Raw genomic sequence first — 13,324 nt, 5'->3', positions numbered from 1 at the left:
CTCTATAGAAAAAATACCACTTTTTATTATAGGTACATTAAAGTGTAGTTCAATAGAAGATCACAATGAATACATATATAAAGGTCTTAAATTATACTCAATTATTATATATACATTTATGTATGAATAATATTAACTAGAATAACAAGTATATGTTGGGCATCTGCACCTATAACAAGTGTCAGTGCATGTGATTTTTTATATCAATAGTATAGATGCAATAACAAATATATGTACCGTATATATAATAAAAATTGCCATTTTTGGACTCTCAGTTCTCTTTTTTTCGTTGGGTATGAATTAGTATGCATTCAACTATATGATCTAATTAATATGCACTTCTGGAGTTATAGAGAAACTATTAAAATTGCTCTATCAGATTATGGGTATGAAATGGAATAGTATACATTATGCGAGCAAACAATTTCCACCCACATGTAGCTTTGAGCTATTAGATCAGCCCTTGAGACAGACTATGTAGCATTCAGTACAATATATTACATATTTTGTCTTTTTATATATAGCTGATGTTAAATTCAACCATTTTCTCTCTCGAAATTAATAATAAACCTCTTGTATATGAGATTTGCGACGGAAGTAGTGACAGTAAAATATGTTTTGTATAAAGTTATACTATCATGTCGACTGACTCTTGCAGAATTGGCCAACAATGTGATTGTGCGGGTCCTCTAAATGTGCCAGATAAGCTGTGGCTAGGGAGCTCTTTCGGAGGCTTATTCCCCTCTCTCCTCATTGAACTACTAATGACATTTACCATACCAGGTAGCTAAGCTGTAGCCACTGATAGTAGCTGTGCTATAATGAGGCAGCGCTATAAAGCAGCCAACATTGAGGAAAATAAATAGCGCCACATGTAGAGATTTTTGCAAACTCCTTTTTTCATATATAGCTGAGCTGGTATTCATTTTAAAGTAGTTTTCTTTGCTCTATTTTTTATTCAGCAAACCAGTAGTATGATTTTTAACACACAAAATGATTTCACAATTACATTTCTGTCAATGTCAAACCAAGCCATAAAAATGGAAGTCATCCAACTGCTTTACATTACTCATTTGTCAGGAACAGACCCCTTTGATAGCAAGAGGTACACAAGAATAGTATATAAATGTGTCAGTTCTATGTACATCTCTATATTCACATGTCTATTTCCCAGGCAGAATGTTTGAGAAAATGTATCATTCCCCTGAGTCACCATTTCTTTCTTGTTTTCCAGCTCGCTGACAAAAGTGAATAAATCATCACACTCCAGAATTTTCAACAGACCAAGCAAGGATAAAAATTGTGTGATTTCTCAGGAGCAAGAACAAGAGAAGTCCAGACAAACTGGTAAATATGTGACATATCATTGGTCTGTCATAAAGATCATTTCATTTTTCCATTTTGAATCACTAGAAAAGTCATAATATTTTCTGGAACTACATTTTTGTTGTCCTTTGGCCAAAGTCAGATGTCCTTCTTTATCACGATGCACGGACTGGCTGTGGTCTCCTGAGTCTTGATTTGACCTTGACAGCCTCATATATGCCTGAGACCCGTGGCCAGTCCATGCATTGCAGTCCTTTCAAGGACCGTGATATACCCGATCTGCATAAAAACAATTATTACATTTTTACTCTGGACCCCCTGTTTTGTATTGAAACATCTAATGAACAAGTGCTAAGTTCATTAAGTAAACAAAAATGTTAAAAAAAAAAAAAAGATTGAATTAGTTGATCATTTTCTGATTATACATTACTTTTTATATATACATCAAGTATGAATGTTGAGTAAATCAGTTGTTTGAAGATGTGATGAGATTTGTATCCACCTGAGTGATTCTGACGCCATGTTCCCACATGCAAAAACGCTGCTTTTTTCCACTGCTTTTATTACTGCAGGTGTCAGCACCAAAATATACATTAGCAATCTGCTGTGATTTCTGCATTTTTTTCAGCATTTTCTTGTTGTATTTTCCCCTATTTATGTTGTACTGCAGATTTTAAACAGCATTTTTATGTGTTTTTTTATTGCAGTAATGCTGATATTATGTACTTAAATTTGTAGTATGCTTAACCCCTTTATAACCTTGAGATTTTCCGATTTTCCGTTTTTCCGTGTTCGTTTTTCACTCCCCTCCTTCCCAGAGCCATGACTTTTTTATTTTTCCATCAATATGGCCATGTGAAGGCTTATTTTTTGCAAAACGAGTTGTACTTTTGAACGACATCATTGGTTTTAGCATGTCGTGCACTAGAAAACGGGAAAAAAATTCCAAGTGCAGTGAAATTGCAAAAAAAGTGCAATCCCACACTTGTTTTTTGTTTGGCTTTTTTACTAGGTTCACTAAATGCTAAAACTGACCTGTCATTATGATTCTCCAGGTCAGTACGAGTTCATAGACACCATACATGTCTAGGTTCTCTTTTATCTAAGTGGTGAAAAAAAATTCCAAACTTTGCTAAAAAAAAAAAAAAAAAAATTGCGATACCCGTAGTGTCTCTATTTTTTGTGATTTGTGGTCGGTTGAGGGCTTATTTTTTGCGTTCCAAGCTGATGTTTTTATTGATACCACTTTTGTGCAGATACGTTCTTTTGATCTCCCGTTATTGCATTTTAATGCAATGTCGCGGCGACCAAAAAAAGTAATTCTGGGGTTTCGAATTTTTTTCTCGCAACGCCATTTAGCGATCAGGTTAATCCTTTTTTTTATTGAGAGATCGGGCGATTCTGAACGCGGTGATACTAAATATGTGTAGGTTTGATTTTTTTTATTGTTTTATTTTGAATGGGGCGAAAGGGGGGTGATTTAAACTTTTTTTTTTTTTTCACATTTTTTTAAACTTTTTTTTTTACTTTTACCATGCTTTGATAGCCTCCATGGGAGGCTAGAAGCTGGCACAACTCGATTGGCTCAGCTACATGGGAGCGATCATCAGCTTTTATGCTGTATGGGAACATGGCCTTCGAAGTCTCTTGTTAGAGATTCACTTTAAACAGGGACTTTTATAAGTGTGCAAAAAGTTAAATTAGTAAGATATAAGGTAGCTTCTTAATTATTCAATAGGGTGTCAGGAAGTCCTGTTTAGTTCATCTACCACAGAACAAATATACTGTAAGGGTATGTGTCCACGTTCAGGATTGCATCAGGATTTGGTCAGGATTTTTCATCAGTATTTGTAAGCCAAAACCAGGAGTGGAACAATTAGAGGAAAAGTATAATAGAAACACATGCACCACTTCTGCATTTATCACCCACTCCTGGTTTTGGCTTACAAATACTGATGAAAAATCCTGACCAAATCCTGATGCAATCCTGAACGTGGACACATACCCTAAACGCTGCGTGATTGACGCAGCGAGGGGTGCGATGATCCCGGATGTGTACTGTACACATTCGGCATGATCGCGTCCCAGAAAGGGGGCGGGGCTTAGCGCCGAGCGGCTTCTCTGCTGCGGCGATACCGCCGGCCATCCTGAGCGTGGACACGCACCCTTATACCTCCATGTTAAATCTCCCATGTAACAAACTCAGCTGGTTTTGCTTTGTGGTTCTCTACTGTTTTCTAAGACATTTTAAGGAATGAATGTGTATAACTCTACCTACAGTAGCATAGCTACTGGTGGGAGGCATAGGGAGCAGTTGCTTCTGATCTGGAGGGGCCCATTTGGCATTACCGCTAACTTAAAGGGATTTCCCCACAAACAAAGTTCATTTTAATCAATAGATCTTAGAATAATAATAATTTCCACATATGCATATGGATGTGTTTTAAAAAAATGTTCCTGTGCTGAGCTAATCTTATAAATGTGCCGCTACTGTGTTATGGCACAATTATAAGATTATCTCAGCACAAGAACAAAGCTGCAGCCAGAGCCATATTTCAGGCCTTTATTCGCATATATGGGTGCTGGAAGTGAAATCACTCCTACCAGTAGCGTAGCTACTGGGGGGGCAGAGGGGGCCATCGCCCCGGGCCCTGACACATGAAGGGGCCCACTGGGAGCCAGGGCCACTTCTGTGCCGAGGCAGAACACCGCATAGGAGCAGAGCAGTATATTGTCTGCTCCGTCTGATGGAGACTCTGCAAGCTGGCTATTAGCACAGTGGCCGGCTGCAGAGTCTCCCTCCTGCAGTGAATGGTTTCGCCCGTCTGACCTGATCATGAAGCTTTTCCCCGGCTGCAGTTTTCTTCACTCTGTGCACGCTGGGATTGGCTCAGGCACGCTGGGTCCTAGTGCCCACAACTTGCATTTCACCTAGACACTTCCTGGTCCTGCAGTGCAAACTTTATCAGTAAGTGCTGGGGATGGGACTTATTAGGTTTATTAAATTCAGGTATGTCACTGTGATGTGAATGTGAGACCATTGGGGTATTGTGGGCGCTGAAAGCAGGTGAGGGGGACAGGGTACTGAGGGGGTGGATGTGAGATGATGGGGGTATTGGGTACTGAAGTGGGGGAGGGGAGAAGTCACTGGGGGGTAAATGTGAGACGATTGGGGTATTGTGGGGGAGGGGAGACAGGGCACTAGGGGGTAAATGTGAGACGATGGGGGTGTTGTGGGGGCTGAAGGTGGGTGAGGTGGGACAGGGCACTGAGGGGTGGATGTGAGATGATGGGGGTATTGGGGCTGAAGTGGGGGAGGGGGGACAGGTCACTGGGGGCTGAATATTATAATGTTTTGTTATATGTGCTCCATCATGTAATATTTGCTGTCTGGGGAGGCTGGAGATGGGGCGTAGGGGGCTTTTGATACGTACCACCTGGGTCTTTGAGTATTACTATAAGGAGCCCCCATACAGTAACCAAGAGCTGCATCACATTTACAGCACCACTCCAGCATTATTTTTTATTTCATTGCTGGAGCGGTGCTGACAATCCCCGTCCCCTGCCCCCTGTCTGATATTCACCTTCTGGCGTCTTCATCTGTTTTAGTCTCCGCTCGGCTCCGTCTCCTGCAGTTTGTGTCCTGTCCGAGGCTCCAGTGTATCATGCAGCAGCGCAGAGGTCACTAATCAATGTGAGTCTATGGGAGCCTCGTTCTGGCCTCTCTCTCACTCTCAGGCTATGTGCACACGGTGCGGATTTGGCTGCGGATTCGCAGCAGTTTTCCATGCGGTGTACAGTACCATGTAAACCTATGGAAAACCAAATCCGCAGTGCACATGGTGCGGAAAATACCACACGGAAACGCTGCGTTGTATTTTTCACAGCATGTCAATTCTTTGTGCGGATTCCGCAGCATTTTACACCTGCTCCTGTATAGTAATCCGCAGGTGTAAAACCGCAGGTGAAATCCTCACAAAAAACGCAGGAAATCCTCAGTAAATCCACAGGTAAAATGCAGCATGTTTTACCTGTGGATTTTGCAAAAACGGTGCGGAATAATCTGCACACGAATCCGCAACGTGGGCACATAGCCTCATAGTTTTACATTGAGCACTTGTGACATAGCTTCTCACTTCTGGCCTGTCAGAAGCTGCGCTCACAAGTTTGAGCCGTGGGACTGCAACAGTTCCGCAAAATAGTGAATACGCCGGAGGATGAGCAAGTGACCGGGGACTTGCGCTTAAAACACTTCTCCATCAGTGGAAAAAAAACCCTGCTAGAGTGGTGCTTTAATAATAAGCAATTTAGTACTATAAAGTTGATAAAGGCTGGGAATAAATGTCTGCAGTCACTTTATGTGACTGCAGACTGCCAAATCATGACAGGGAGCTGCGGGCCCATCACACTGTGTATAAGGGAGCTGCGGGCCCATCATACTGTGTATAAGGGAGCTGCGGGCCCATCATACTGTGTATAAGGGAGCTGTGGGCCCATCATACTGTGTATAGGGGAGCTGCGGGCTCATCATACTGTGTATAAGGGAGCTGCGGGCCCATCATACTGTGTATAAGGGAGCTGTGGGCCCATCATACTGTGTATAGGGGAGCTGCGGGCTCATCATACTGTGTATAAGGGAGCTGCGGGCCAATCATACTGTGTATAAGGGAGCTGCAGGCTCATCATACTGTGTATAAGGGAGCTGCGGGCCAATCATACTGTGTATAAGGGAGCTGCGGGCTCATCATACTGTGTATAAGGGAGCTGCGGGCCAATCATACTGTGTATAAGGGAGCTGCGGGCCCATCATACTGTGTATAAGGGAGCTGCGGGCCCATCATACTGTGTATAAGGGAGCTGCGGGCCCATCATACTGTGTATAAGGGAGCTGCGGGCCCATCATACTGTGTATAAGGGAGCTGCGGGCCCATCATACTGTGTATAAGGGAGCTGCAAGCCCATCATACTGTGTATAAGGGAGCTGCAAGCCCATCATACTGTGTATAAGGGAGCTGCGGGCCAATCATACTGTGTATAAGGGAGCTGCGGGCCCATCATACTGTGTATAAGGGAGCTGCGGGCCCATCATACTGTGTATAAGGGAGCTGCGGGCCCATCATACTGTGTATAAGGGAGCTGCGGGCCCATCATACTGTGTATAAGGGAGCTGCGGGCCCATCATACTGTGTATAAGGGAGCTGCGGGCCCATCATACTGTGTATAAGGGAGCTGCGGGCCCATCACACTGTGTATAAGGAAGCTGCGGGCCCCATCATACTGTGTATAAGGAAGCTGTGGCCCCATCATACTGTGTACAGGGGAACTGTGAGGGACATCATACTGTTTGATGGAAGCTGCAGTCCCATTATACAGTATTGTTTATAAGGGAGCTGTGGACCCACCATACTGTGTATAGGGAACTGTGAAGGCATGTTGTGCACATGGGGGCTGTTGACCCATTACATTACACTGTATATAGGGGAGCTCTGGGGGGCATTACACTTTCTGTAGTGGAGTTCTGTCAGCATTATACTGTGTATAGGGGAGCATTGGGCTCATACTATCTATAGGGGAGCAGTGGTATCATACTGTGTAGAGGGGAGCAGTGGGAACATCATACGGTGTACAGGGGAGTTATAGAATCACCATACTGTGTATATGGGATCTTTGAGCTCACTATACTGTGTACAATGGAGCAGTACATGAGGGAACTTAGGGGACATTAAGTGTAAAGTGGGCACTTAAGCATTACTGTATTGTTATAGGGGCACTCATAGTATTGCGACCATCAAAGTTGCGTATGGTCACAATATGGCGGTAAAATCAATGTTCATTTTTGTATATAGATTTATTTTCAATAACAGAGCGGTCATATTCTGAGGTTCCACTATATTCACAATTAGAGTGCGCAACCGTAGTTGTTATCAGGGTTAGGCTACTTTCACACTAGCGTCGTACGACGGACGTCACAATGCGTCATTTTCTCCATACACTTGCATTAGCGATGCATTGCCCCATGTCGCATCCGTCGTGCGACGGATGCGTCGTGTTTTGGCGGACCGTCGGCACAAAAAAAGTTACATGTAACATTTTTTTGTGCATCGTGTCCGCCATTTCCAACCGCGCATGTGCGGCCTGAACTCCGCCCCTTCCTCCCCAGACATTACAATAGGGCAGCGGATGCGTTGAAAAACTGCATCCGCTGCCCCCATTGTGTTTCTATTTCACAGTATGCATCGGTACGTCGGCCAGACGCACTGCGACGCTAGTGTGAAAGTAGCCTTAGCTGGTTAGGGGCCCACTCAGATGTTTCGCCCCCCCTAAGTTGAAACCCTAGCTACGCCTCTGACTCCTACCAAGGGGCCTGCTTCCATGGGCGAGTAATAGACGAGCTGTATCATTTGTAGATTGTGAGCCCTCACGGGCAGGGTCCTCTCTCCTCCTGTACTAGTTGTGATTTGTATTGTTCAAGATTATTGTACCTGTTTTTATTATGTATACCCCTCCTCACATGTAAAGCGCCATGGAATAGTTGGCGCTATAATAATAAATAATAATAATAATAATATCTATGGAATCAATACATCCTGAACCACCCCGTATCATTCACGAGGGAATGGGGCCTGTGAGCACTTCAACCGAACCCTGTTGCAAATGTTGTGGACTCTGAAAGAAGATATGAACATGAAGTGGCCCAAATTCGTGTCCGAGTGTGTGTGTAATTATAACAATCGAGTCCATGCGACTACCAGTTACACTCCTTACATGGTGCTGATTGGGCGAAGCAGCATAGAGATCACTGAACTGGAGCTAGATTTGGAGGACTCCTGACCGGGTAGTAGTCCAAGTGCCTGGATCAGAGAACACCGACACAGACTTCAGATGGTAAGGAAGCTGGTTGAACAGAAGTTTCGGGAAATGGAACATTCAAGTCGATCCCCAATGTCAGGTGGACAACTTCAGCCAGGGGGGACCATGTATTGGTGCGGGCCAAGTGACCTGGGAACAAGCTGGATCACTGTTGGGAGTCATTACCCTGCCGAGAAGAGAGGAACATCCACCTGGATAGCTCTCCTGAGGGAGATGACAGGCGTTGCACCAAAATATGCTGCGACTCTGCTTTTTCAAAGCAGAAGACCGTACCAAGGCCGGTCCCTCAACAGAAGTGGCCAAGGTCCCACAAAGGGCAGTCCTAGAGGAAGAGGAAAGATGGCTTGACAGGTTGATGAGTTAATCGGAGATGCAGTTGCTGCTCTCAAATGGAGCAGAAAATGAACCAGGACTCAACTTAAAACCTCTAGTAGCGGTGTCTCCAAGTACCCCAGACACGTCTCTACAGGAAGAACTCCACAGGACTGAGCGGGCCAATGCCAGAATTCCCCCTAGCTGGTATGCTCAGGATGAATTTGTCTGGTCCCAGATACAGCAGAAAACCAAGGAGTGTGCTCAACTGTTGGCTGAACTTGGCCTACCTGTGGGGAAACTACAAAGAATTCCACTCGTTGGCAAGCAAAAAGGGGGAGGAATGTAATAAGAACTGACAATATCTCTGAAGAATTTTTGCAGGATGTGCCATTGACGAGGAGAGACTGCCATCTGCTGGCTATCCAAAATCAAGTGGAACAAAACTGTGCTGGAAGATTTGCAGGGGGAGCAACGTTGTGTGCTAGACTGGATCATTTGACCCACATGAAGAACTTCCATGATATAAAAACCCTGCACCCCAGACCATGAGGAGAATTGGCGCCAGGGTAGAGAGTGGAGGGAACGTGCTCCAGAGACACCACTGAGACCAGCGTGACAGGCCTCAGCGGGAAGTCTGCACCACCCAGGTGTCTGTCGCCACCTGGAAAGGTCCAGATTCCCCCCATGAGACCTCCAAATACTGCCTACCCTGGTGCTACACTGGTCAAGCCTCTGAGACCAGATGTCACCTGTCAAGAGCCAAGGCCTAGTCCTCTACACCCCAAGCATAAGAGGCTTCCGCCGATGGTCATGCTGAGTAGATCCATGAGTAGATTGTGACAGTCGAGGCCCACTGGCAAGTGTGGAGAAACAGAGCGAGTGAACAGGGTTGTCACTTCCAGCTATCATCTACGGTATCGGGTGTTATGGACTGGTAATTTAGGAGCGACATGCGACTAGCTCTGGGCAGGTGGTAACTATACAGACCGCAGTCCCTGATCTTAACACAACACTAGCAGTAGCCGTGGAATGTTCCTGTCACTCCCTGGACATCTCGTCACAGCCGGAGAACTAGCTACCCCTAAAGGTAGAAACAGGAAAGCTATCTTGCCTCAGAGAAAATCCCCAAAGGATAGGACAGTCCCCCACAAATATTGGCTGTGAGAGGAGAAGGAAATGACATACGTAGCATGAAACAAGATTTAGCAAAGGAGGCCAATTCTAGCTAGATAGACAGTAAGGAAAGAAACACTGTGCGGTCAGTAATAAAAACTAGAAAAAGTCCACCGCAGAGATATGCAAAAATCTCCACACCTGACTAAAGGTGTGGAGGGCAAAATCTGCAGCCCAGAGCTTCCAGCTTAGCTAAATAGATACATACTGATAAGCTGGACAAATGAACAAAACATAAATGTGCTGAACAATAAGTCAACAACAAGTGGACTGCAAAAGGACAAGCAAGAACTTAACTTTGCTGAACGAGTCAGAATGTCAGGGAAATCCAAGAGCCGTGCCTCCAGGCAAGAACAATTGGCAACTGGCATTGATTGAGGGATAAAGCCAGACTAAAATAGCCGAGCAGAAAGAAGATCAGTGGAAGCAGCTGCTGATACTAAATCCAAGAAGCAGCTATACCACTCAAAACCACAGGAGGGAGCCCAAGAGCAGAATTCACAAAAGTGCTACTTACAACCACCGGAGGGAGCCCAAGAGCGGAATTCACAACAATCGGGGTCGTCTGAGATTAGGATTACAGGTTGGGAGGGGGCCAGTGGGTGCATGGGAGGCTTAACGGGCTTTGACAGACTACGTGAGAAAGAGACTTGCGGCCTATTAGATAAACCGGTGACCCCACTAGGGCCAGAGCTTCAGGGAGAACTTACGTGGTGACTCCCATGACTGGGCGCACCACCTTTTGTGAAAAGTATATTAACGTTCAAGCGTTAGAGACTTTCTTGGTTATTCTAAAATTGTTATTCTTTCATTCTTTCTACTGTTGATTTGCATAGTTACTAACACTAATTGTTAAAGTTACAGCTGTATGTAAAGAACTATATCAATCCCTGATTGTTTCCCGCCTCGTGATCTTTGTTCATTGCATCCAGACAACTGCATAACACAATTAAGCAGTGCAGCCCACTAGGAATCTGTGTTGGGCCACATTAACAGCCATCCAGGGCCACACCAGGCCATGGACACCCGTCTTACAGCTTAAGGCCCCGTCACACACAGCGACGCTGCAGCGATACAGACAACGATGCTGATCGCTGCAGCGTCGCTGTTGTGTCGCTGTGTGGTTGCTGGGGAGCTGTCACACAGACAGCTCTCTCCAGCGACCAACGATCAGCGGAACAACTTCGGCATCGTTGAAACTGTCTTCAACGATGCCGAAGTCCCCCTGCAGCACCCGGGTAACCAGGGTAAACATCGGGTTACTAAGCGCAGGGCCGCGCTTAGTAACCCGATGTTTACCCTGGTTACCAAAAAAAACAAACACTACATACTCACCATCTGATGTCCGTCAGGTCCCTTGGCGTCTGCTTCCTGCTCTGACTGTGTGCCGCCGTACAGTGAGAGCAGAGCGCAGCGGTGACGTCACTGCTGTGCTCTCACTTTACGGCGGCAGTCAGAGCAGGAAGCAGACGGCAAGGGACCTGACGGACATCAGATGGTGAGTATGTACTGTTTGTTATTTTTTACATTTACGCTGGTAACCAGGGTAAACATCGGGTTACTAAGCGCGGCCCTGCGCTTAGTAACCCGATGTTTACCCTGGTTACCAGTGAAGACATCGCTGGATCGGTGTCACACACACCGATTCAGCGATGTCAGCGGGACCTCAACGACCAAAAAACGGCCCAGGCCATTCCGACACGACCAGCGATCTCGCAGCAGGGGCCTGATCGCTGGTACGTGTCACACATAGCGAGATCGCTACTGAGGTCGCTGTTGCGTCACAAAACTTGTGACTCAGCAGCGATCTCGCTAGCGATCTCGCTATGTGAGACGGGGCCTTATGTCTCAAGGCCCTGTCAGTTGTACTGTACTTCTTTTCCCCCACAGTGACTGCCATAAAATGAAATCTGCTAACAGGTGTTTGTAATGGCACACAGAGGAGTGATTGTTTTAAAGCTTTTCTGGGGGCATGTTCTTTTTTTCCTTTGCATGAGGCCTCCTGCTTATGCTTGGTCACCGTCAGACAAGGAAAAAATACATGCCTTCAGGGACAAATCTCTGTTGATGCTGCTGGCTATCAGAAATGTGAATCTAACCTTTACAAGCAAATGTCTCTGCAATGCAAAAACCCTAAATAATACATTTAATTCAGCTCTGCAGCCACTATGCCATGTTAACATGACAACACTGTTAATAGGTTCTCTATTAATGTATTTAAGATGTTAATATGGTACCATATTTTCTAAGGGTGTGACATTCTCCGCAGCACTTTGCAGGTGCAATAAAAACTTATATGATGCACCTTTTAATTCAGTGAGCTATGCATGTAATATAGTCACTGGCTGGGTCCTCCAGAGATATTCTAGAAAAGGATACAATTGAACTACAAGAGCGAGAAAACTGTTTATGTTTTCAGCCTCATTATTCCTTCAATATGAACTTTGCTCAGTGAAGTTTTTCTTGTTTCTGACTGCAAGGACTTTACATGGGTAGCAAGGTCATTTGAAGAACAGCAGTGTTTTGCTGACACTTTTGACAGCAATGCAAGTTGCTTATTACATCTTGACAATTTTGTTATGAAAGTGTTGCTACTTACAAATAAACCCAGTGCGCCCTAGAACCGAAAGTTATTTACAAAGGAAATTCCAATGCAAAATGTTCATACACAAGACTATCTCTACAGTCTTACCCTGCAGCTGTATCCATTGTATAATATCCTGCAATATTACAACACAGTTACTTCTTACGCTACTGTGGACGTATACAGTTGTTGTCAAAATTATTCAATACCCATTGCAAATTAGGTTTGTTACCAGAATTTGCAAACAACTGATATTTAAATAGAATTCCTGCATGAGTCCCACAAATGTTATTCATTTTAGCTGCATAGATAATGGTATTTAGTTATTACAACTTACTCTGTTTGTCCTCTTATGCTATGAGAACTAACTTCTCAAAATGGTTTATGATCCAAGTAGGCCTGGACATTTGTTTATCTGTTCACTACATTTATTGTGTCCTGCTGTCTCAACTTAATCTGATTGATTGCTAACAAGAGAAGAAAGAAAAGTAAGATCTAAGAACTAGCCTCCTATATATTCAGACATAGCCTGGGGAGGCATTTATGCGGGGGGCATTTGTGCACATGTAATCGAAGTACATTTCGTCAAAGTACTGGCAGTTACAACATGGCAGTTAGACAGGGCAGGAGAAAGGTAAGACAATTAATTAAATCTATTCCCTGTATACAGTGTTCATTTTAGGACATGATCACATATCAAAGTCTGATACCTGAGTCTGATACTTGATTCTGATACCTGACTTTGATACCTGACTTTCACATATCAAAGTCAAACATCAGAAATACTCTCTGATACCTGATTCTGATACTTCATTCTGATACTTGACTCTGATACCTGACTTTGATACTGTCATGTCGGACGCTGTTCATACTAGGGCATTCGACAGACAGCGGTAATTCCGCTTTTGTCCACTATGCGCTCAGTGGCGTCGGCTAGATTTTATCTAGCTGGTCCAGGAGTTGGAGTATCGTATCTGGTGGTGTATTACCCTTTGTCTTATTTTCTCCTTCCCATATTTGTATTTGTTTTGCCCTTTGCACTTACAGTGTATTCCT

General features: G+C 44.5%; 1 protein-coding gene across 1 annotated transcript in view; it reads left to right on the top strand.

Annotated features, from left to right (window-relative positions):
- The window catches only part of LOC143816267 (uncharacterized), a 657,854-nt gene that overhangs the window by 610,409 nt on the left and 34,121 nt on the right, over window positions 1–13,324 (top strand). Inside the window, exon 56 of the mRNA XM_077296442.1 lies at window positions 1,235–1,347. Coding sequence (XP_077152557.1) covers window positions 1,235–1,347 — 113 coding nt within the window. The remainder of the gene's footprint in view (window positions 1–1,234; window positions 1,348–13,324) is intronic.

Source organism: Ranitomeya variabilis, chromosome 3 (assembly GCF_051348905.1).
Source record: "Ranitomeya variabilis isolate aRanVar5 chromosome 3, aRanVar5.hap1, whole genome shotgun sequence".
NCBI lineage: Eukaryota > Metazoa > Chordata > Amphibia > Anura > Dendrobatidae > Ranitomeya > Ranitomeya variabilis.
This window is presented reverse-complemented; position numbering and strand designations above follow the sequence as displayed.